Source organism: Watersipora subatra, chromosome 9 (assembly GCF_963576615.1).
Source record: "Watersipora subatra chromosome 9, tzWatSuba1.1, whole genome shotgun sequence".
Taxonomy (NCBI): Eukaryota; Metazoa; Bryozoa; class Gymnolaemata; order Cheilostomatida; family Watersiporidae; genus Watersipora; species Watersipora subatra.
This window is the reverse complement of record NC_088716.1, coordinates 17,947,483-17,972,822: the sequence shown is the minus strand read 5'-3', so window position 1 is coordinate 17,972,822 and position 25,340 is coordinate 17,947,483. Positions and strand designations below refer to the sequence as shown.

The 25,340-nt window shown below is 34.5% G+C and overlaps 1 protein-coding gene and 1 non-coding gene across 2 annotated transcripts; both read left to right on the top strand.

Moving 5' to 3' along the window:
• The first annotated feature begins 361 nt into the window (after nucleotides 1–361).
• Nucleotides 362–22,971, top strand: LOC137405382 (kinesin-like protein KIF28P). Its single transcript, XM_068091623.1, has 21 exons — nucleotides 362–464; nucleotides 1,259–1,373; nucleotides 1,857–1,967; nucleotides 2,545–2,742; nucleotides 3,281–3,500; nucleotides 4,525–4,729; nucleotides 5,864–5,924; nucleotides 6,525–6,713; nucleotides 7,954–8,069; nucleotides 9,027–9,205; nucleotides 10,683–10,857; nucleotides 11,267–11,393; nucleotides 12,435–12,583; nucleotides 13,986–14,129; nucleotides 14,773–14,908; nucleotides 15,709–15,863; nucleotides 16,225–16,344; nucleotides 16,706–16,888; nucleotides 19,481–19,534; nucleotides 19,983–20,108; nucleotides 22,440–22,971. The coding sequence occupies exons 1-21, from the start codon at nucleotides 408–410 to the stop codon at nucleotides 22,554–22,556; spliced, it is 2,937 nt and encodes a 978-aa protein (XP_067947724.1). The 5' UTR covers nucleotides 362–407; the 3' UTR covers nucleotides 22,557–22,971.
• Trnai-aau (transfer RNA isoleucine (anticodon AAU)) lies at nucleotides 17,858–17,931 on the top strand. Its single transcript has one exon. It is a non-coding gene; the product is annotated as a tRNA-Ile (tRNA).
• Nucleotides 22,972–25,340: the final 2,369 nt, after the last annotated feature.

Here is a 25,340-nt window from a genome sequence, read left to right as displayed (position 1 = left end):
CACTACGCACCCTACTAACCATACTATAGAATAATTGTGCTCATCACACTTATTACACTTGCCAACCTTTAATGCCGATTGGTTAAAATAGTACGTTTCACGCTTCAGCTAGTACGCTTGAAGACCATTATTGCATGGGATAACACAAATTTTTATCATAATGGCTCCAGATGGACAGACGCGTCTCTTATTATAGTAAAGATTTAGACTAGTTTAAATTACTCGAATTCATTGAGTGAAGAATCTTAGCCAATTGAAAATATATTTCTATGAAAAAACTCTTTTTATTACCTGTGCAACGCCTGGCATTCAGCACTGTTTGTCTAATTCAATGGGTATCGTTATGATACTTGACTCGGTCATACAACTCTAGAGAGCAGGCCAGAAATGCTAAACTCATCATTGGAATGACTGGTAACACAACTACCATTAAAGACCCAGCAAGCAGTGACGAACCTCGGAAGGTAAGCACATTCTTAAATTAAACGAATTAATCAAAATCAGTTACTGCCTCGTGAAAAGGAAAATCATAGAATGCAGTATGCCGTTTGGTGCATTTTTAGCACCAAGCTGGAAACATATTACTGAGCCTGTTATTTTTGTGTGGAGTTGTCTGCTCGTGAAAGATATTATTTCTATACATTAGTTACTGGGAAGTTAGTGGGAACGTTTTTGAGGTAGTAAAAAACAAATATTTAAAATGTAAAAATATAGACTAAACATAAGACTACAGACAAATTATGTGTATACAGCAATGTATGGAAGTCAACATGTGTGTCAGCAATGCTGTCACACATGCTGACTAGATAGACTGACTAGGCTGGTGTAATTCAAATCAGCTGAGAACACTACTCCAGCAGCTGCAGGTTAATTAGCAATGTTTTACTCACTAGTTATTATTAATCTTATTTTATTTATTAATTTAATTTAATCTTTTTCTAAAATATATTAATGCTTTTGTGTGGCAGCACTTGTTGCTTATGAGGTCTCCTGAAAACTGAAATAGTAGGGAAATTTGTGTCTCGTCAAGGGTTTTGTATCTCTATTAAATGCAAGGTGTCATTTTGATAGTTTTTTTCTCTTTAGGGATTTGTGTCTACTTGATGGATTTTTGGCCTACCAAATCCATTTGTTCATGAGCATCAGTATTACATGTCAGAGTAACTCTTTTATTGAATGACAACTAATGAATGTCTCTCGAGTTGCTCCCTGTATCTCGGCAGAAGATAAACATATTGTTATACCATTTCTATTGCAGTTTGCCTTTGACTTCTCTTATTGGTCTCACGATGAGTTTGATGAAGGGGCTGATGGGTACCTCAACCCAAAAGGATCAAAATACGCTGATCAAAAGAAAGTGTTCGAGGACCTTGGTAAGCTTCTCTCACTTTTTTGTAATATCAAAGTGTTTGAAGACCTTGTTAAGCTCCTCCCAGTTCATTTTAACATTTAAATATTTCAATACCTTTGTAAGCTCCTCCCACTTTCTTGTAATATCAAAGTGTTTCAAGGCCTTGATAAGCTCCTCCCACTTTCTTCTAGCATTAAAGTGTTTGAAGACCTTAATAAGCTCCTCCCACTTCCTTTTAGCATTAAAATGTTTGAAGACGTTGATAAGCTCCTCCTACTTCCTTGTAATATTCGAGTGTCTAATAATATCTCCCTGATATAGCTGATTTTTTGCATGTATTTAAAGTCGATGGTCAGCTCTTATGTTGTGTTTAATCAAGGAGCTTTAACCTTTGTCTTTATAAAGTTTATTTTTAATAATTTTTTCTTTGGTTTTTTTTACAAGCTGATTTTCTGTTTCTTTGGGTTCGTGATAGGTACTGTATTGGTGATTGTTCATTTAACAGGAAGGGGAGTGCTAGCCAATGCCTGGAACGGCTACAATGTTTCGCTGTTTGCGTATGGACAGACAGGCTCTGGAAAATCCTATTCAATGGTTGGCTATGGCGCAAACAAAGGTAAGACGACTACATGTTCACTGGTGTTACTGAAAAAATTGCTCTGAAGCCATACATCATATCATGTGACAAGATTATACTTTTCTGCATTGCTGTCATTCTGATTGGCTACTGGCATTTTTTTATTTTGTTTTCAGGATTTCAAGAGTAGAGTTATGGTTATTTTTAGCTGATTGTGTGACGTTATAAAGATTTATGCATGAGTATATGAACCGTTCGAACAAACATTTTTTTAAATTTTTTTTAATGTTGTATACATCAGTAACTAGCATGTATAGCTAGCCATAAATGCTAGCTGCTAACCATAAATGCTAGCTGCTAACCATAAATGCTAGCTGCTTGCCATAAATGCTAACTAAAAAAATTAAAGTGCAATATGTCCAGAACAACAGACACTCTCAGGTAGTAGCTTGCCTCCAGGGTGTGTAAGCTTTCAATTAAGGGTTTTGAAACAAGTCCAGATATTTATAAGTTTGTTATTAGATAGTCAGTGGGCTTTCGAAATGCAGCAAATATTGTTTTTTGTTGTTAATGGTTTGCGCAACTACATTTCATAAATGTGTGACTTTCATGCTAGGAATTGTCCCAGTTTCCTCTGAGACACTTTTCACTGAGATCGAGGCAAAGAGAGCAACAGCTGGCAAAGGAGAGGAGTATCAAGTTACCTTCTCTATGCTTGAAATCTACAACGAACAAGTTCGTGATCTTTTGAACCCAAAAAGTAATGTCAAAGGTGGACTAAAAGTCCGTGAAAAGGCTGGAAAAGGCTTCTATGGTGAGCATGTTTACTGGGTGTTTTTGTGTAGTTCTGACTACAGCGCTTTATTACCTTGTTAGGTTCTAGTATCTACAACTCTATGCTTTGATAATTTTATTCAAACTGTTCTTTAATTTGGTCATTTTATGGTTTTTTAAACTATTCTCTTGCACCACTACGGCTTTGTAATTCTATCAAGGTAACACAGACTTGCAGAATTATAAATATTTTTGGGTATGCAGTCAATCAACACTGTTTAAGTATATGCATTTATATTTACCTACGTGATCAACAGCAACTATGTGCTTTTAGCACTTGGATTTTAAACTTTTGCGCATTTTTAGATTGAATTGTAAAACCTAACATAATTGGATAGTAGTTACAGCAAGTATAGTTCTCAATGCAATCCTCTGTAGCTTGACTGAACCATCATATGTTATCAAAACAAGACTCACAGCTAGCCATTGCTAAACCTAACCACTAAATAGCATATCACATGTTTTTAAACATCTGATATACGAGTATCTCGTACTTTATTCATCTCTACACATTCCAGTTGAGCAGCTGACAGCGGCAGCAGTAAACAGCTATGCAGAGATTGAGGCCAAAGAACAGGAGGGCACAAGAAACAGAACTGTCGCAGCCACTCAGATGAATGCGACTAGCTCTAGAGCCCACACTATCGTCGCTATTAATTTTACCCAGAAAGCACCAAATGAGGCTGGAGAAAGCATGACTAAGCAGGCGACCATCAACCTTGTCGACCTGGCTGGCAGGTCTGATGCTCTTATGAGTTTTGAGATTTTTTCAGCACGATAAAACTTTTGTGACCTTTTACAAGTGGGTCTTTTATATATAAAAGTTTTGTGGTAATCAAATCAGCCAATATAAAGACAAATCAAGTCGCAATTCAATAGTAGACAAACGTCAAGCTTGTTTGTAATTCAGCAACTCAAATGACGGGTTGATTTGAGTTTGGCTAGATAAAAATATTTAAAAAATAATTTTTCAAAAGTTTATTTTTGATGTCACCAGTTGAAGATTGGGTCGTGCATGGCAGGCAATTGACTTATTCTCAGTTTCATTGAGTAATACGTCGTAGTCGCAGAATGATTTTTATTTTTGGGAAAATTTCGTAGTTTGTTAAGTAATTCAATGCTCAAGTGTAAAACATCTTATGAATCTCTTATTCATTACTGCAAAAAGTAATTGTTTTTTATTTGTTCTCTCTAGGTTAGAATTCAGGTTTCTATCAAATTATTTTGTGATATAATGTGAAAAAGTTGACATAGTTTTTCCCCAAACAGAAGACAACAGTAAAATTGCTAAAGTTATCACACTGATGTAGATATAAAAAATTCAGCAAATCTCAAAGAAAGTTTAGTTTTTTGGACCAGTATTTCAAATTAATTTATAATGTGAGTAATTGTGTCAAATTTCAATTTTAATTAATTAATTATTTTGAAACTAATTACTAAATTTCTAACTAGTTTTTTAATTTAAAAATTTAAAACGCTTTTTTGTGGTCTAACTTGATTTTAATTGAGCCCATACTTAGTGAATTATAAATTTTAGTCTCTGTTCCCACAACTGATTCAAGTTCATTAATGCAAACCAAGAGTTTTTAAGTGTTTTTTAAAGTTATATAAAATGGATGTAGTGTAACTAAAAGCATCATTTTTATACAAATTGCAAAATAAGCAGCGTAAATGTAGAGCAGCTCACAAAAAGTTCAGCCTTTTCAAATACTATTTCTTATAAACAATGACAGTTTATTTAAATGGCATTTCTGTGCTCTAGTGAGAGAGCTGAGTCTACAGGAGCAACAGGAGATCGACTGAAGGAAGGTTCAGCTATCAACAAATCCCTCAGCGCCCTCGGTAATGTCATCAAAGCTCTAGCCGACCAGTCAATGGGCAACACTAAGGTAGTCGTTCCTTTCCGAGACTCAGTGCTCACCAGGCTGCTCAAGAATGCCCTCGGAGGAAACAGTAAAACAATCATGGTGAGCATGTTTCTATGAGGAGTACGGTGATGGTTACCTTGAAAATTTGGCTAGTTGACAAATGGAATCAAATTTTTTAAATCCTTTGACTGAGATGTCTTCGATGTGCAACATTGAGATGTGATGATGAGATGTTGATCTATGTATCATCATGGCACTCTCCTTGTTATGAAATCACACTTTCTATAGCTTTCCCGAGCAACTAAAATTAGATTATGTAAGAATTATCATAAATAATTATATCAATGATTTAAGGGCTTCTGGCACAAAATAGACTGAGGTCTACTGTAACAGCTCTCAATACTCAAACTATTATGCCAACAATTGTTTGTTGTTTTTCAGTTTTACATAAACTAACTCTGAGTGTAGAGCCATGGTATGTAGGCTGGTGTCTCTTTCGTTGACATAATATTGGGGACTAAAGGGCTGAGTATTTTTAATAATAATAATTGAGTTTAATATTCTTTAACATTATATTCTATTTTATGGACATAGCTTTAAGTGGTGGCTTAGCACTTTTTGTATTGTTGCATCATAGGATGCAGAGGGTAGAGAGAACAAATATTGTAAATCATAATTTCGCTACAGTTATTAATAACAGAGACACTTTCTGATTGGCTTAAAGTTACTCAATTGCTATGGTTTCTTTCCTGCTTAATTTGTGTGGTTTCCCTTTTTATCTAATTTTTTTTAAGTTTTACCAAAAACAAATTTTAACACAAATAATAGCAGCGAATAATTTTAATTTAATTTTAATAATCTTAATTTTAAAATAATTTTTGCATTTTCTGCGCTTATACTACTATATAATCTAAACTGCTCTCATTAAAACACCTTTCCAGAGCTTCATGGTTGACATTTTGGAAAAGTGTTTTGCATATAATTATTGAATTAACAATGCCAGCCCAAACATAGAGTTACAGTAGGAAAACACTTCAATCGAGTGAGATTATCGTCTGCACAAATGCAGGAAACGTACATACATGTACATGAATTAACATCATACGCTTGAAATATATTTTAGCATTCCGTTGTTTAAAAAATTGTTTAGTGATCGTGTTTCATTGACCTATGTTTGCACTAGCCAAGTACTTAAGAGTTGTCTGACCTCACCCATCCATACTCTTTCCATAGATCGCTGCTCTGAGTCCTGCTGACATCAACTATGAAGAGACTCTTTCAACTCTCAGATTCGGTGAGTGGATTCTTTCAATTAGTTCATCATTGCCACGGAATAGTTAGATTTTATTGCCGAGACACCATGGGTGGCCTTCTGCAGCTTTTCTTCTGCTCTTGAAGTGACCTCGAGGGTGGTCTAAGCGATTGCTCTGTTGATTCGTCAATGGAAATGCCAAAGTGCTGAATGGTGGGTTTTGGAAGAGTGAGAGTGTTTTTGATTTAACATTACGCTGAAATATATTTACTTTTTTTATGTCTCATGGTCTGATTTGTTTTAAACCAAATCATCGACCAGTGTCAATAAAATTTATATTTACCTATCTATAATGATATATTAGTTGTCTTTCACTGGCAGTTACCTTTAGACTACATGATAATAAGAAACCTTTATTTATAGTTTTATTTTTTATTTATTCCACTTTTTTGGTTTTTTGCAAAGTTGCTCTGAAATGGCTTCTGTTATTGAGTTCATGGGGGTTAGAGATATATTGCTGTTTGATTCTCAGTAGAAGGCTACATTTTAGTTTTGAGTGCATTTCCTAGTTATGCATAACGAAGTATAATTTCCTGAAGTCTGTTCAGTTTTAAAACAATAATAAAACCTGTTTATCTATAGCTGATAGAGCTAAGGCTATCAAAACTGTGGCAACAGTTAATGAGAGCCCAACAGACAAGCTAATCCGCGAGTTGAGAGAAGAGAACAAAAAGCTCATGGAAATGCTATCCAAGGGTGGAATTCCTCCAGAGATGTTGGAAGCTCAAGGAGGTGGCGGCGGAGGTGGTGGTGATGCTGCCTCTGCTGAAGGTCAGTATTTAATGTCAACTGCATCAATCATATGGTTGTAAATGCTATAAACTCACAATTACTGTAATAACCATCTTTTTTATGTTCAGTATAGACAACTGTGAGTTGACTCATAGGTCAAAAAGTCAATCAAAGTGCACCACTTACTTTACATTTGCAGCGGAAGTCTACATAGGTTGTCTATTCAGTTTTTTTTCTGAGATTCGATTATTGTGGTTCACTGTTTTGATGTTTTGCATTTTTACAAGCAAAGCTCATAATGAGAAGCCTTCTTTTAGATAACCACATGCAGAAGATATGCTTTTGATTTCGGTTGTATATATTGCACAACTTTAAAACTATCATGAGCAGCCGTATCGTTTATAAAACAGGTTTTTCACTTAGTCATCTGTGGGTTGCAGCTATATAGTAAACTTTATTATTGCAAACTAATTAGATTGCTTGTTGCTTTGCAATGCACTTCACTTACAATCTTTGTTATAAACTCAACACCTCTGTGTGTCGGTATACCTCTATGAATCCATGCATTTGTACACCTTTATTAATCTATACATCTGTATACCTCTATTAATGTGTTTACCTTTCTCTGTGAATCTATGCATTTGTACACCTTTATAAATCTATACCTCTTTACACCTCCGTGAATCTATGCCTTTATACACCCTTATAAATCTATACCTCTTTACACCTCCGTGAATCTGTGCATTTGTACACCCTTATAAATCTATACCTCTTTACACCTCCGTGAATCTGTGCATTTGTACACCTTTATAAATCTATACCTCTTTACACCTCTGTGAATCTGTGCATTTGTACACCCTTATAAATCTATACCTCTTTACACCTCCGTGAATCTGTGCATTTGTACACCCTTATAAATATATACCTCTTTACACCTCCGTGAATCTATGCCTTTGTACACCCTTATAAATCTGTACCTCTCTACACCTCCGTGAATCTATGTATTTGTACACCTTTATAAATCTGTACCTCTCTACGCCTCTGTGAACCTATGCATTTGAATATATACCTTCAAGAACCCGTCCAAGTTCATGAACCTACAAAATTCTGCTAACTAAATAACAAACTGGAAACTGGAAATTATTAGTTTTAATTTTTGTTTTTGGTGCAATTCAAATCAAAGCGCTAAATCTGTGTTTTTTTTTGTTTCAACTGTCAGCCAAGTTCCTAGTTTAACCTTTAACCTTTCACAATGCCGCATTATATTTTCTCAACACAGAAATTGAAGAAATGAGAAAACAGATGGAGGAGGAAATGAAGAAAAACCAGGAAGAGATGGAGGCCATGAAGAAGTCATGGGAAGAGAGAATGCAGGAGCAGCACAAGGAGAGCGCTGTAAGCTTCACATCTACTTATTTCTAGTTCTTCACACAATATTCTCACAGCGTTTAGTACTAGCTCTTGCTCCAGTTGACTCTAAAAGGAGGTGATACTTTTAGATGTTTACTAGCATATTGACTACTTAAAGATGAACTTACTCAACGTTTTACTAGATTTTATCAGAAAGTATCAGTATTTTTCTATCATTTGCGATTGTTTTTAATGTTTGAGATGATCTAACAACCAGGATGTTTCAAGATTAAAATCGACAAAACTTTATAACGTTAAATGTTCAGATCAAGCGAAAGTGTGACCATGATGTTTATAGCTTCAAAGAGACTGACAGAATAGAGACACATAATGCTGCAACTTGAACGCAATAACTGATATCAACTATAGCAATGATAACAACTAGCGACTTCACTTCGCACATATTTTTCTTCTAATCTTTTTACCTGTGACCAAGTTTTATTAACATGAAACATCCTGGCCATCAGATCACCTCAAACATAAAAAACAATCACAAATGATAGAAAAATATCGATACTTTCTGATAAAATCTACTAAAATTTTGTGCACGATCGTCATACAAAATTCACATTACAGTTATTTGATATGAAAAGATTGACCATGTCATACTCTGCTATGTTGAAGGTGAAAAATATGTAGAAATGTGATTACAAGCTCTTAAAAGCTCAAAAGCGGACAGTTAGTCGCAGCCATCACGAAAACGCCGTATATTGGAGCACAACCTACAGTGTTTTCGTGATGGCTGCGAGTAACTGTTTGCTTTTTAGCTTTTAAGAGCTTGTAATCACATTTCCACATATTTTGCACCTGCAACACAGCAGAGTAAGACATGGTGAATATTTTGGTACCAAATAACTGTATTGTGAATTTTGTTGCAAATAAACCTTTAAATATATAGGTCTTCGTTGATTTCTGCTAAATATACTAACCTGCTGACTGTAGAAAGCTGCTGATGAAGAAGCTAAGAAGGCAGAGAAAAGGAAAGTAACTCCTCACTTTTGGAATTTGAATGAGGATCCATCTTTAACAGGAATGATTGTTCATCTCTGTCCAGATGGTACGACTGCCATTGGCACTGACAAGGCTAAAAAAACTCCTGGAATACTTCTCAAAGGTCTAAAGTAGGTTTTCTATTAAATATTGTCATTATGCAATATGACAAGTGTAGGCAGGTGGTTTCAGAAACAAGTATAAATTGTCGGTTTATTTGGCAAAGTGTCACAGGTGACTTGAGTGAAAACAAATGTAATTAACATAGTAAGCTGGTGGAAACATGCGGGGTGGAGGAATGTGGCTGATTTTAAATAGCTTGAGAACTTAAGCAGTCAACTAAGCATCAATTAAACTAAAGACGCTTATAAAATTTATTAATATAATTAATTAAAAAATTCATTGTTGTTAGTTTCATTAAGTTTTTTTTCATAATGTGGCTTTTTATGATTCTCCAATCTGAAAGTACATTTGTATATGTGTAAGTCATGTTTCAGTAAAATGTCAACATCAAATGTGTTGTGAAAGTTGTGAAAAGTTGTGAAAGCAGGATTTGCTACCAAAACTGTCTTTGCATTCTCTAATGAGTGACAAAAGATGTCGTTGCAAAAAATGTTAGAAGGTTTAGACAAGATAAACCGTTATTAGATTTTAAATTTTTGTCAAGCTTTACTGGGCACGTTGAGATCTTAGAGCTCTAACTTCAGCAATGATTAACATAATTAAGTTATGCCAAGTCAAATCACGTCTATCTTGAGTCAAATCAGTGGCTCAGATTGAACATCTAATAATCATGACTGCTAAATGGCAGAAAGTGTGTTTAAAGAATGTGTTTGAATCACAGTAGTGTCTTCTACTGTTGAAGTATTTTAGGACAGTCTGTAAGGATAGCTGTAATATTATATGTTTGTCTCAGTTGATATCAAATCAGTCCTCTCACAGTTACTCTCATATGCAATTACAAAAGTTCTAAATATCAAGCCCTTTTGAGTTTTTCTGGTGTTCATAACTTGATTTACAAGTTTAAGTCATTGTAGAGTTTCATAAATAATTTAATAACAGCTCTTCCTTTCTTCACATAGAAGTCAACATATTTCTGACAGTTTTTGTTTTTATCTTCATAGATAAATATTTGAAGGAGAGATTAGTAGAATATGATAGAAGTTTTAATATTTAATAAACCTGAGATTAGCATGCTGGTAGAACTTTGGCTTATTCATGCACGTCCAGCCTGCTGAACCATGAATCAAACCAAATGAATATGTAAAGAACATGGCTAATACAACTGGAAATGTTTGTAATCATAACTCTGCAGTTTCTGCTGAAATATTTTAAACTTTATAGCATTGTGTTGTTATTAGAATGCCATAACTATATATTTTTTTCTCAATTTTTGAAAATGTATTTTTTATTGGCATTATGAAGAATTCATGGCTAACCTCCATGAAACTGAACTTGTATTCTTTGTGGAAAAGAAAAGAATATTCCGGAGGAGCCTGTTTTTGAGAGCTATTTATCTGAAGTCCAAAAGATAACTTGAGAGTCGGTAGCATTTTTTCCAGCTATAACACCTAATGTATTTTATGAAATATTGATTTTGTTTGCCAGTATCCAAGCAGAGCACGCATCAGTCACTAATAAGGGCGGCAATGTCAAAATCAAAGCTCTCAATGGATCCAAAGTTCTTGTTAACGGAGAGCCAGCCAACAAGGAAACACAACTTCGTCATAACGATAGAGTCTTGTTTGGAAGCAGCCATTTGTATGTCTTTCACAGTCCGCAGGTATGTTTTGACATTTACCACCTGTGTGTGGTTAGTTGTTCATTGTACACAGGTGTGTTTTGATATTTAGCATTTGCATGTGGCCAGCTTTTCACAGCTTACAGATGTGACTTGATACTTACATTTTGTATGTGACCAGGTTTTTATAGCTACAGCTATGTTTTGACACATGCCAATTGTGGGTGGTTAGTTTTTCATAGCCCTGAGATGTGTTCTGACACTTTTCAGAACACTGAACACTTGGTGGCCAGTGTTTCACAGCCCACAGGTGTGTTATGAAACCTATCACCTGTATGTGTTCAGTTTGGATGATTTCATGCTGTTTCAAAGAATTTGAATTATGTTTGCTAGCCATGACTTCAAGTGTCACATGTCAGCAGGTGTCAGCAGGTACAAACATTAATTGTAGGACTATGCTAAGCAGCAGAAGGAGGGCAAAAAAGATGAGCCACCAACTTTTGAGAAAGCTCAAGAGGAAATTGCTGAGAATTCTGGGATGGCTGCACTGCTAGGCAATGCTGGAGGCAAATCCAAAGGTATGGGTATAATATATTTGAGGTGCAAAGGTTTTTACATCTTTTAACCCAATATTAATTGAAGACCTAAATTTGTTGCTTCTAAAAATATTTTCTAGTAAAGTTATACTAGTATTTATTGCTAATCTGCGATCAATAAACTTTGACAATACCGACTTATTGTGTATGCTGAAAGACAATTTGTTCAAAAAATATTTTTCCAGTCGAAAAACATATTTTAACGGGTTTTAATAATCATCCATCGAATTCTTAGTATCATTACATGACAGCTTACCTCTGTTTACTGAAACCCTAAAAGCAGACAATAAATTTATATAATGTCGAATAACGCAGAAATTTTTATACAACACGGATTGTTATAATCTACATGTTACTTTATATAATTTTAAAGACTTCCATTTTCTTGTGGCTATAAATTTTGATGTTTTTGTTAATAATATTACAGACATGGCTAATTTAAGAATTGTTTCAATTCACGAAAAATTGTTGTAAAATAATTTCATACCAACCTTGGAACTACGAATTTCCTTTTTATTCAATTGTTATCTGCTTCCAAAATATAACTTCTGTATGGACTGACAAAGTGATGTTTAGAGCTTAATATGGCCCGCTTATACTTCCTGTGACATGGCTCTCTCTGCACAGTGCTCTGTCACACTGACATGAATGTAACAACCGCAAAATATTAAACTCGCACGCAAAATAATTTTTGAAGACTAGTTTTCCAGTTAATTACAAATCACCCCATCTAGAGCAACATATTGCTAGCCGGTTTTTTACGCACACATAGTTTATGTCGGAGCAAGATACAGAGAGCGTATTGACAAAAATTAAAGTTTAAGAACCATATTGAGCTCATTCCATGCTCCTTGGGTGGCCTTACTCTTTCTATATAATGCTTTACCACCTGGTAGAAAACTTAGGCTATGTATTTTGTATTACTGCCTGAACTATCTATCATATACTTTTGATTCATGAACTCGACAATAATAAGGCATGAAGTTTTACTGAGGCTAAACAGTCTATTGCGGGTGTTTGTAGAGGATTTGTTGCTGCAAGAGGACTTAATTCACATGTTGCCTATGGTGACTGAGGCTAATGCCATGTCAGAAGAACTGGATAAGAAAGTCAAGTTTGAAGTGGCTTTGATCGCCCCTCAAGCAAGAGGACTAAAGGAAGGTAGAACTGAGGTAAGCCTTGCTAAAAGGAATTCCATGTATTAGTTTTTGTATTTGTTATTGTCTGCTCTTTTAATTATAACATGAACTGCTCTATGAACTGTGTGGTCTTTTCTATATTTTGTCTATTGAAAAAACCTCAGGCTTATGTCCCCCTGCTTTAGATATTTCATTGAATACCATAGAAACAAAACTATCTTTTTTAATTAAGGTATTGTCTGCTCTATGAACTGGATGATCAACTCTATGTTTTTCCTTTACTGTATACTTAGAAAGACTTAGGTTTATGTCACTCACTTTAGGCAATTAATTGCCTACCATGGAGTTATTTTCATTAATCAAGATGTTCTAGGTACTGTATTATCTGCCTTAAAGGTTGACTTGCAACAAACTTCACATTACAGTTATTTGATATGAAAAGATTCACCATGTCTTACTCTGTTGTGTTGTAGGTGTGAAATATGTGGAAATGTGATTACAAGCTCTTAAAAGCTCAAAAACGAACAGAAAATCGCAGCCACACGAGACCGCCGTAGTTTGGATTCCCTTTCCAAAACGGCTCAAATGTGATGTAGTTGCGAGAGATGGTTTCTGTTTACACTTTCTTGCAACCTTATTCGTCGAAATATTTTCACAAATATACTTCACACATTCAATAAAACCATGTCTATTGTTCTTACGCGTCTATTTTATCATCATCGTAATGCTGCCACTTTTAGCAGTGATATCTTATAACTTACCATAAAAATCTGTTTAATTTTTTAGCCTTGGCTTGAAGGAGTACATATCATTGTCTGATAATCATGGCGAGCCTGTTGGTCACTTGTGATAATCGAAAAGTGCTGCAAAAATTATTTTCGAAGTATTGGGTCACATGATCAGGTTACGACTTGCCGATTAGACCAAACTGAAACAAAACTGTAAAGTAGCGAGTATCTACATTTGATACGGGGTCTTCGGTAAAACTAGAAGTGTTTGTTATAAACTAGTGCAACGATAAGTTTTATATTGAGCTTTGTATTGGCCTTTTAATTTACGTGAGAACATCACGTGACAAGACGATAACCAAATTTTGTGTCTACGTCATCAAAATAAAGAGAGTCCAATCTACGGCGGCTTTTTGTTTTTGAGCTTCTAAGAGCTTGTAATCACATTTCCACATATTTGGCCCTTACAACACAACAGAGTAAGACATGGTGAATCTTTTGATACCAAATAACTGTAATGTGAATTTTGTTGCGAGTCAACCTTTAAGTACAACACTGCTACTGTAGTACTGCTTGCTATAGGTATTACATCACTTGCTTTAGGTACCCTATCGAGCTTCTCTAGGACTAATTCCAGAATTCTAGGTAAAATATTGCTAGTTTTAGGATCTGTACTAACTGCATAAGTTTAATATCATCTGTTATAGGTGAATGTAAAGCACAAGAACCTCGAGACTGGCACAGTCTTCATGTGGGACAGAAACAAGTTTATAGACAGAAAGTTCATGATGCAGGAAATGTACCAAAACTATGTGGAGGGTGACCAGAACTGGAATGATGGAGCAGGCACAGTAAGTCGTATAGCTTAGCCATGATTTTACAGCATAGCCTTTGTTCACACGATTTGTATCAGCTTTGATTAATTCAATAGAGTTCTATTTGTTGTCGTTTTATTCTTTTAGTTGTATAATAGTAACAACGATAATATATATGATTGTCTCATGAGTTCTACTCATTGCGCTGAGTTAAATAAATATAATATATACTATATATAATAATACATATACTGAATATATCAAGTATTAACTGAACTATGATTATAAACTATAACTGAACTTAGTAACCAAAAGGGTTACTAAAAGCGGTTACTAAACTAAATAAAATGTTTTTATTTGTGAATCTTGAACTTTGATAATTTATAATGATTTTGCACAAACTTGAAACATAAAATTAAAAATCTGAATTTCTTTGTGACTGAAAAAACCATCAGCTTGTACCATTAAGCTTAAATTGTTCATGACTCATAGTAAAAACTATTGGTTAGTCATAGCTGCTTCCCCGACATTATATGTTTTTACCATTTCCCGCGTGGGATGGAGTTCATGTTGTTTTCTGGCATATTATATTATTATAACATGCCATTAATATAGCATTAGAACCTATTTTATCATGATCTGGCAAGCACGGACTGTGTATATTTTCTATTTCTTTTAGGAAAAAGATCCCTTCTGGGTTGATCCAGCTGGTCCTGTACTTATTGGGACCTCACAGATTATTCTCAAGTCTCTCGGATATCTTATAGACACGCAGGAGAAACTCCCCATCACTGACTTCAAAGGCAATGATGAAGGTCAGTCTATCTTATCAACCAGCTAAAGACTTGCAGGTGGCTGGCTTAGTTGTGTCTTTTTTGGAGTTGTAATACCATAACATTTGCATGGGTTTTGTCTTTTTTGATGTTGTAACATCATAACATTTGCATGGGTTTTGTCTTTTTTAGAGTTGTGATACCATAACATTTGCATGGGTTTTGTCTTTTTTGGAGTTGTAATACTATAACATTTGCATAGGTTGTGTCTTTTTTGGAGTTGTAATACCATAACATTTGCATGGGTTTTGTCTTTTTTGATGTTGTAATATCATAACATTTGCATGGGTTTTGTCTTTTTTGGAGTTGTGATACCACAACATTTGCATGGGTTTTGTCTTTTTTGGAGTTGTAATACTATAACATTTGCATGGTTTTGTATTTTTTGGAGTTGTAATACCATAACATTCTCATGGGTTTTGTCTTTTCTCTTTTAAATGTTGGCTTACATGCGAACACAAGTGTATACAATAAGGTGTTTTGTTTCACTGATGTAACCATGCCATGGAAGATTATCGATATTACTATAGGAGATTAAAAATAAGAAAAAATTAACACCAGTTAATACTAGTTAAAATTGTAAAATACAGATTGTTCCAAATAAAACAAATACTGAGTAAATAAATTGTTTAGCATAAAACCTTTGCTAACTTCTGTGTGGGTTTCCATTAGTGAAAAATTTATCTTAACTGAAACATCACATGAGAATGACACTTGGTTCAGACTCACTAAACTGGATAAGTCAAGGAGTTACAGATCAAAAGTTGTCTGGTATATTTCAGGCTATTTACAAGTGGAGATAAATCCATGCAACAGCTCAGGAGGGGAGCTAGGAGATGATGACTTTGTAGACAATCCAAAGGATTTGATTGGCAAATCACTCTCTTTTAAAATTCTAATTCCACATGCCAGAGGCTTGAACAGCAAGTATGACAAGGTGATTATTTATAAGTTATCTTCTCTCCGTTAACAGATTTCGCAAACTATTATTTTCTGAGCAAACAAAATGGCACGGAGTTAGTTTACAATAGACTCTTAGTAATATATTTACAATGATTTTACTAATAATGAAATAATAAGAATTTAATGAAATTTGTTGTAAATTTATATTTTAAAATAATAATATGAGTTTTATTTCATTATCATAGAACTTCTATTGCTCTTTCATGGTATTTCTATGAGCCAATGTATCTCACACACAAACTCTTCTGACTTTTTGAAATTTGGAAATTAAATGGAAATTCTTTCAATGCTTTACCTCTTGAGCTACTTTCTATTATCTTGAGGTCAAATTGTAGACATTTGCAAGCTACCGGTTCTATTTGGACGAGGAACCCTGTAAGACTGATATGGTTGCTGGCAGCAACCCGGAGTACAAGCATGAAAAACTTTACTCTTTCAAGGTCGTGACTGACAGCGTAAGTTGACCTTTATATCTGTTGTGTGGAAGACAGATAAAAGACTGATTTAATGAAAATTATGAAGCATGTATAACATTTAAATACTTTGAAAGCGAACAGGCATGTCAGCTTTGATAACCACAGAAAATGATTGCTACTGTTAATAACTTGGTCTCTTAAATGGCTGAGAGTACCTGCTACTGTTGTCATTACTCTTTGACATCTACTGTCATGGAACCACCTGTCCAATAATGTCATTGTTGTTAGCCACTTCCAGTCATTAAATATTTGATTGCACGTGATATTGTGTCACCACATTGGTGTCTTGATATTACCAGATGGCAGAGTATCTGTCATCTGATGTTATTATTGTTGGCAGATGGCAGAGTATTTGGAAAGCGGACAGCTAATGATTGAGGTCTGGGGCTCACAAAAAGAAGTGATACAAGCTGCTGCCAAGCCCGGTGCCAAGCCCGGTGCCAAAGGAACTGGCAAAGCTGCTGATTCAGGCAAACCTGCCACCAAATCTACCAAAGAGTTAATGGCTGCAGAAAAAGCAAAGGTAAGTCATTACTCCAACTTTGTGAGGCTCTTTAAGGTGACTCAGATGTTTAGCATTACTTCAAGTCAGCTGTGTTTGCGTGCATGTGATCAGATGGGCTTGAGAAGCTGCTGAATTGAGCCATTATTAGATTTCATTAGCCAAGTTTTTACAAAACATGTTGAAGCATTTTAGGAAGCGCTTATACTACAGAAGTTAACCTTTTGTTTGAGGTCAAACAACTTTAAATAATCAATTAAATTATTATAATTAATTGATTTAATTAACATACTAATTTTCCATTTTTAATTATTCTGAAACTTGGCACAAATATGTTATTTGAAATTTTAAAATAATATCAGATATTTAGAAAACCTTTTATTAAGTTTACCACAACAAACTGTAGCATATAAATTTTTCAAACTATCAATACTCGGCTCCCAATAATGCTATATTTGTCATCCCAACTCAATGTGAGCTCTGTTTGTAAAGTCATTGCAAATTTGTTTTGATTATATGATATATTGTGTATAATATAAAATACACTTTATTAGCTAAATGCAATATACCTAAATACTCAACAAAACTTTTTTATTTCGCTCATGTTTATTGAGCCAACAGCTTGCATTGCCAGACTCATCGGTTGAAGAAGACTTGTTCAGAATATAGATTTTAGAATACTCGATTAATAAATACTTTCTCCTCTTCAGTTCACGAGGTTTCTTTCAGCTTTTTGCTGATATATTTACTGTGAAGTTCATTATCACATTTCACTCATTCAAAGTATACGGTGTGTAACTATGTTTGCAAGTGGTCAGATTCCAGGGAGAAGTGTAGTCATGAATGAGGCTATATTTATGATCTCTCCCCTGCATTAAATTTTTATTTACAAGTTATCTATATAACTTGGCCGTTGTCTGGTTGTTGTTATGTTGATCACAAAGCACAGAAAATAAAAATGTGTGCAATTATTCTGGGCAACTGTAAGGTGGCCGATTAGCTCAGTTGGTTAGAGCGTCAGTCTAATAAGCTGAATGTCATGGGTTCAAGCCCCATATTGGCCAACATTTTCGCAAGAATCCCAAGATTTGCAAGTAAGAAGTTTTGTGACAGAGTGAAAGTTGGCACATTTAAAACAACTGCTATTGTAACACAGCAATAAAAACTATGACATCCTTATTGCACTTTATCATTTCTGACAAGTTAATATTTATTCAAGTCACATTTTATTAATGACGAATCTGTAAGACAAATCTAAATAAAGCTGAATTCATAGAGAAAGCAATGCAATGGACATTGTAATCTGTCCAATTTTGACGAATCGAACATACATAAATTATTTCTCATTTGTCAATTACAAAGGTTTATGAATGAAGAGACCAGTAGATATCATTCAGCTGGTGTAATTATCAGTTCTTTGTGCTTTACCAGGACACAAGGAGTAACAAGGTATGCGCAGAATGCTGTATGTTGTGTGCCTCCCTACCTCCATATAAATGCAATTTATTGGCCACAGTTTAAATCTGCTTTCCATAGCTTGCAGTATTCCTTAGTAATACATGTTCTAACAATGTTCTAGTTTGGCTATATATATATATGTACATTATCTACACTTCTAACATAATTCATAATATAATATTGGCTCATTCTGTGGTAATAGTTTATGTGCTACAAACATGCATTAAGTGTAGACCGGGTGTTGCGTGGCTAGGTACCTGCTAGCACCTGCTATACGAGATACAATCAAACTTCTACATACAAAGTTGATTCCAAGATTTGCTTCATATGTTAAAACCATCGTATGTCGAAGCGAAAATTTATATAATAACATACTGAATTTCTTCTAATTTGTTCCGCACTCCAAATCCTAATAATAATTACTTCAGGTAAATGTGCTTAACATTAAAACATGTTTAATATAAAGGGTTTATTTAATGTGCAAAAGCAGCCGACTCCAAGCAATGCCGGGATCAATTGGAAATCTTAGACATTTTATTTCCCATATAATTGTGTCATGACCTATCTGATATGAAACTCAAGACTTCATCTTCATACAGATTAAGTACAATTGCTTTCAATGAACATGTTCGTGGGTTGTTGTCATGAAAGTAATGTAGCAATTTGCATTGAAAATGAAAAAGCAACGAAATAAAATAAAACAAATAGATGAATAAACAATAAAATCTCGAGCAACGCTTGACTTACTGCAAGCTATATATAAAGGCCATAAAAACTAAATAAAAAAACGAAATTATGAGTAAAGAGGTAAATTGCTAATAATCAATAAAAAAGTATTTATTACTCTGCAGAGACAAGAAATTATAGACTCAGCTTCAGAAACAAAGGTGACAATAGAAATACTCTACTTTAGACTGAAGATAGATTTTATTCATAGACTTTTATTATTGTTTTATTTTTTACATTCTAGCTGTAATTTTTATCAGCCTTTTCATTCTCACTGACATCTTCAATGGCACCTGGGAAATCATTTCAAATATAGAGCCAAATTTTATATTGCACATTTGAATAAAATTTGTTTCTAAAGCTGATCTTAGTAGAGTTTTGACTGCAGTTGACACTCTAGACTGTCTTGGTCTCTGCTGTTATTAATAGAGTCAGCCTCGGAAGCCAGCTACAGCAGAGTCTGATGAGACTCCAATTGTTCAGGTTGAGCCTGTTTACCGTATGAGTTTACCTTTAGTTTTATCAATGCTTGCGCACTTCACATTCAAGTCATATTTACAAGCACTTTCATAAGTTCCTTAGCACTTGTTATTAAGTCTCACATTCTGAATCTATCAGTTGAATTTATATGTTTTTAAGGCTATATGTTCTTTCAAATGTGTACATTTTTACAACCCACCCTGCACATAACATTAGGCAGTACATGCACCTTATGACACCTAGTTATTTAGTTGGAGTTGTCCGCCCTGCATGATATGTTAGTTGCAAATTTACAGCTTCATTGTATCATGATATATTATCATCCTTTCAAAAGCGATAAAGTCAGAATGCAAAGTTCGTTTATAAATCTTGATAAGGGTCAGTATTATTATCGTTTTATTATTATCCTCATACTGTTAACAACTCAATTAATCATATTAATTTCTTTTAGGACAACACAAAAGAGAAGGAAGCGGTTCGACGTGCGGAAGCTGCTGAAGGAAGGCTGAGAGCAGCAGAGGAAAAACTAAACAGACTCTCTAAACTAGCCTCAGAGGCTGTTGATAACAAAGTAGATGTAAGTTCACATCATCCGCTGCGCATTCATAATACACCGCACATAGAGTTATCAGCACTTGAATGTTGAAAAGTATTTACAAGTTTTTGAACACTACTATGGCACAAGTCTTTTACTTGCGGGGTCATAAGGTTAGAGGTATAATTTATCGTATTTAAAAATTCAACTTTTCTCTTAGAGGTAATAGCTTTAAACCAAACTGCATTTTCATCAAAGATTTATTTCAAGTAGGACACAACGGAATTTATAGTTACCGGTTGGCTGGCATAGAAAATTTGGCGATATTATTAGAAAGCACACAGTTTGTGTGTAAGCCAGTTTAAAACAATACTGAAAGGAAAGCGTTAGGTCACAGAAGTTAATAGCGACTGACACGGAAATTAGCGATCAAGCGTAATCAGTGATTGGTAGATTAACAAGAGAATTATATTATTATTCTAAAGGCAGTACAAATCGTCACTCGTGAATAGCAAAAAACCATAATAATTTGTGATAACAGGTGATAAACTCGATATTGAAAAACAACAAATAATTTTTATATTGATATAATGTGTTCATGATTAAAAACAAATTTTCTACAACTCTCATCTGCGTCAGTCCAAGAATATTTATGTAGGTAAAAACAACATAAACATTAATAAGGCTGGGAAGTCTATGAATATTAGTAAATAGCATGCGAAGTGTATAGTAAAAGTTACTTAGTCTTTGTACATGCCTTTTAATTTATAAACTTTTAGTACACTGTGTACATAATAAATTAGTTGAGTGTTTGTTGCTGCTGTCTCCACAGCAATCGCTTTCACTTCCGTTTGTCATTCAACTTCAATACCAATTAATTATATTGTATGTACAACAAATATTGCTAATGATAAACAAAATCATTGTGAATGTTAAAAGTAATCATTAATATTTTTGAAATTCTGTAGTCTAATATCTGTTAAAATAACTTGTCTAGAAGTCGGTCAGCTCTCAATAGACTTATTAAAAGTTCTGTACACCAATTGATGCTGAGCAGTGTACTGTTGTTCTATGGCTAACAAGGTGTCATATGGCAAAATCTAGCGTATGTTAACAAAAATTAGTATCTGCGAGTTGTACTGACTTTCAATAGAGTTCTGTTCATCAATATATTTGAGAAAAAGTACAGTATATCTATAAACTAGGTAACTACTGATTTCACGAATTTGGTCAATGATTCAACAATTTAATAGTTTTTCAAATTTAAAATATGAATCATTAACAAAGTTTTATTCACATTCATGATCGACTTGTCTGCTGTCATGTGTAATTTTTTATGTTGATATCTCGATTTTGGTAAAATGGCTTTATTTATGATATATACACAGATTGAAACCAAGAGATATGTTATTTTCATCTAAAACCTGTGAGAATTCGCTGTCAGACATTGATGACAATTTTAAATTAGAGTGGATATTTCATTTATACATTTAGATTTTAATAGCCAAAAAATATGAATTATATGTTTATTATGGCTGATTATTTGAATGACGCGGAGTTACTTCATGGCAGCAAGGTGTTTAAGCGATACACATTTTACTTGTAAAAGTAATCATGAGGAATGAAAGCTAAAACCCCTCTGTGCTACCTGGAAATATATCTAGATTAGTAGCCTTGGATTCATAAAAGCATGAATAAAACTTGGAACTTTTCAATCTTAAATGAAGCATTAGAATTAAATGTAAGCAGCATATTAGTTCTGTATAATAATAGCTCTGATCTCAACAGATCTCTCAAAACAAACTGATCTCAGCTAAATCAAATTATAGACACAATTTAGCATATATGTAGTTACATTTCCTTCAAGTTTTGGAATGTTCATTTTTGAGTAATTTTCTCAATCATCACTTTTTTGTGAAATTATTCTTGACAGGTTTGATACGTTTTCCAATGCAAAATGCTTGGTAAATTTAAAATGGATTTGTTAACTTTTTGATTGCTAGTTGACTTTTGCTAATAGTCCATGTTCATTGATTGTTGTTGCCATCATACCTCGACATATGAGTCGCCCATCCTAGGAGAAATTTAAGATGAGGAAAACTAAGAACGAATTTTTGCCTTGAAATGCAAGACAAATTTGAGATCGCACATACAGTGGCCGAGTATCTGAACATTGACATACATTGCCAAACATTCAAAATCAACTGGTCTTACGCTACGATGAGATGAAAGGCAATGACTTGCCACACTGTTTTAGTGAATTAGTTTTAATCAACCACCTGCTGATTGGTGTCATGAGTAACTGTTCAACCACTATGCACTAACCTACTCGGTATACACGTAGAGACAGCTTTAAATGTGTACATGTTTCAGGCTGCTGCAATCCAGAGCATCATCGGTAGTGGTTCAAGTGGTGGTGGAGGAAAATATAGCCAAGCCCGCAGTGACAACATGGGAGCAGAAGGTTCACGGGCTTGCAGTATTATGTAATTGACCCACACAAAGAGGAAACCTACCATCTTTATTCTGCATGCTTTCAATCATGGACAATAATTATATACCATTTACAAGATGGAAGCATGACACATAACTTTCCTTGATTAGCTTTTTACACCACAAAATCTCATTCTTCTAATCTTTGCATATAGAAACATACTCCATTACAGAATCTATTCGTCAGCGCGAGTGGACAAGGTAACCCTGTATGCACTTTTACTTTATCTTTAGTTAGTATCGCTCTATCCGTCCATCATGTCATGTGATACATTGTGATTTATTTCCTTTTTCATACAAGATCTTTGCATAAATATTTACAACATATTTTATACACATATATTTGATTTTACAAGTGATAATAATATTTTGGCAGAAACTAACCTGCACTTGATTTTGCCAAATCTTTTGCCAGATCTTAATTTATCAATCAATGTTTAGACGTGGAAAATCAGTAATACAATATGACTTATATAAACAATGTACTGTAGTACTGAAAGAACCTCTACCACAGACCTCTCAATATACCCTTATTTCCATGACACTTGCTCAATCAAGGCTGTTAATACAAACATCAACATTTGCTGTCCTAAACATTTCACAACAAAAATTCATGATAACAAACATTTTAAAAGTTATGATGATAGTTAAACGAAGTTAAGAATGAAAAACCTGAAAAGTTGAAAGAGTGATCACACAAATAGCATTTCAACAATTCGCCAATTTTGACTGATGCAGCTGGACTGCAAGTTATTAGCTGTGGCCATAGATATAGTAAACCCTAGATTGGTGAATAGGTATCATTACAATGGAGCAAAAGTGAGGCCTATAATTGGCTGTTGTTATCACGCCGTTACATCGCAGTGATGTGCATCACAGCATCAGAGCCTTCTATTGAGCAATGAGTTTAGCAGTGAAAGCATGCTTATCATGCTAATTTTTAAGTCATAAACATAACAGTAAGATCAAATTCTTAGTGAAATGTCACCAGAGGTGACTACAACACCCTAGGTATATCCTGAATTGTCCATAACAAGACAGAACTTCAACTCAAAACAAGAAGTTCTCAACAATATCATAAGCTATCTATGCCAATTAAAGATACCAAGCTGAAAGCTGCTAGTGGAAAATAATAGGAAAACCTTCATTATTGGTTTTGAGTCAGCAGCCAAATATGTACATGGCAATGCTCAATATCTTTTCAGCAACTACCCTTACATCAACTACTTCCTAGCCTTTAAGATCAACCAAGATCACATTGAGACTGTTTTCCACTATACGATCTATCGTGGAAAAGGTAGGATGGCTATAACAATAACCTGGATGTGCAGTGCTTTAGATCTGTACTTCGAGCACTGCTCATAAAAGCAGATATCACACAAGCCCCAATGCTAACTGTATTGATCTGGATGTGAGCAGGGCTGAAAAAACTGGCCAACTCCTGCTCCATTCTCTGGCTAGAAAGAAGACAAAAGAAGAGACAAAAGCTGAGGAAGGTGCAGATAAAGAGTTCGGTGATGAGAAATTTTTTCTAACTCCAATGTGATGACTGTATCAAGTTCTTGACCGATGTAGAAATAGTGGGATGTAGAAGCAGTGATGACATAACCCTAATCTCAGTTAGAAACAGAGGAGGATTTGTGACACCATTGATAGGCCGAATATGTATTGCTGCAGAAAAGTGCTTACGTTCACACATGGAGAGCTATGGTATCACACAGAGAGCTTTTAAACAAGTAACATCACAGACAATAACATATATGTCTTATTACATAGCCTCAACCAGGGTTTTACATGCACAGTGCGTGCCACCAATCTACTCAAAACTATAGTAAATCGTTATAATAAAGTCAGAATACACTATGCCGCTTCAAAGCAGGAATCTAGTTCAACCAACCTTAGACAAAAGCAATCTCGTCCAGTTATTTTCAGCCATGTCTAATGGGTGTTTAATACAGTCGTCCAGCTTAACTGCTTCTAAATCTCATTTGATTCATTAGTTTGTTATTAGTTTAATTTCTATTAGGTCACTCTTTATATTATCAATGATATAGAAGCTTCTAAATCATTGGTATTATCCATTACCATGTGTGTGAGATTCTTGCCTTTCTCATCCAAAGTCATTATATAAGTTTTATTTATTCTCAATAAAATATGCAGTCTCAGATGCACAAACTATGGAAAACTTGAGCAGGTTTTAGTGTTAAGTCAATAGGAATTCATAGATCAGCTGATTCACTTTACACATCACCACGACGTTGCGTCATGCTATTTATAGGCCTCACTTATTTTGATTATTCGCATATCTAGGGTTTACTATATCTATGGCTGTGGCAATTAGGTCAGCAAACTTAGTTTCATTAGAGTGGCCAGCCCTATGATTTGAAAGTTCTACAACTTGACCAGCATCTTAAAATCAAGTAAACTCACTAGCAAATACAGTATATTAATTCATATGCATGGTTAAATAAAAGCAAATGGACTCGTTATTACATAATCTGCGCGCTGATTGGTTCTCACACATGGGTGATTCTGCTCTTCCTCTCTTTCCGATGCTTAAAACTAAGCAGTTTTTTAATGCTTTAGTATCCGTAGGAGTATTTTTGGGGTTTTTAAAAAGTAAACTTCCCCTAAAAAATTGTCAGGGCGTACAAAAATCTTGGCAGAAAAACAGATAAATTGGTACTGCGGAGCAAGAACACAGAAGCTTACTTTTGAGCTAATGCCATAGATTCCATGCGATAATTATTCCTAGCTAAAATATAGGAGGTAGTTTAATCA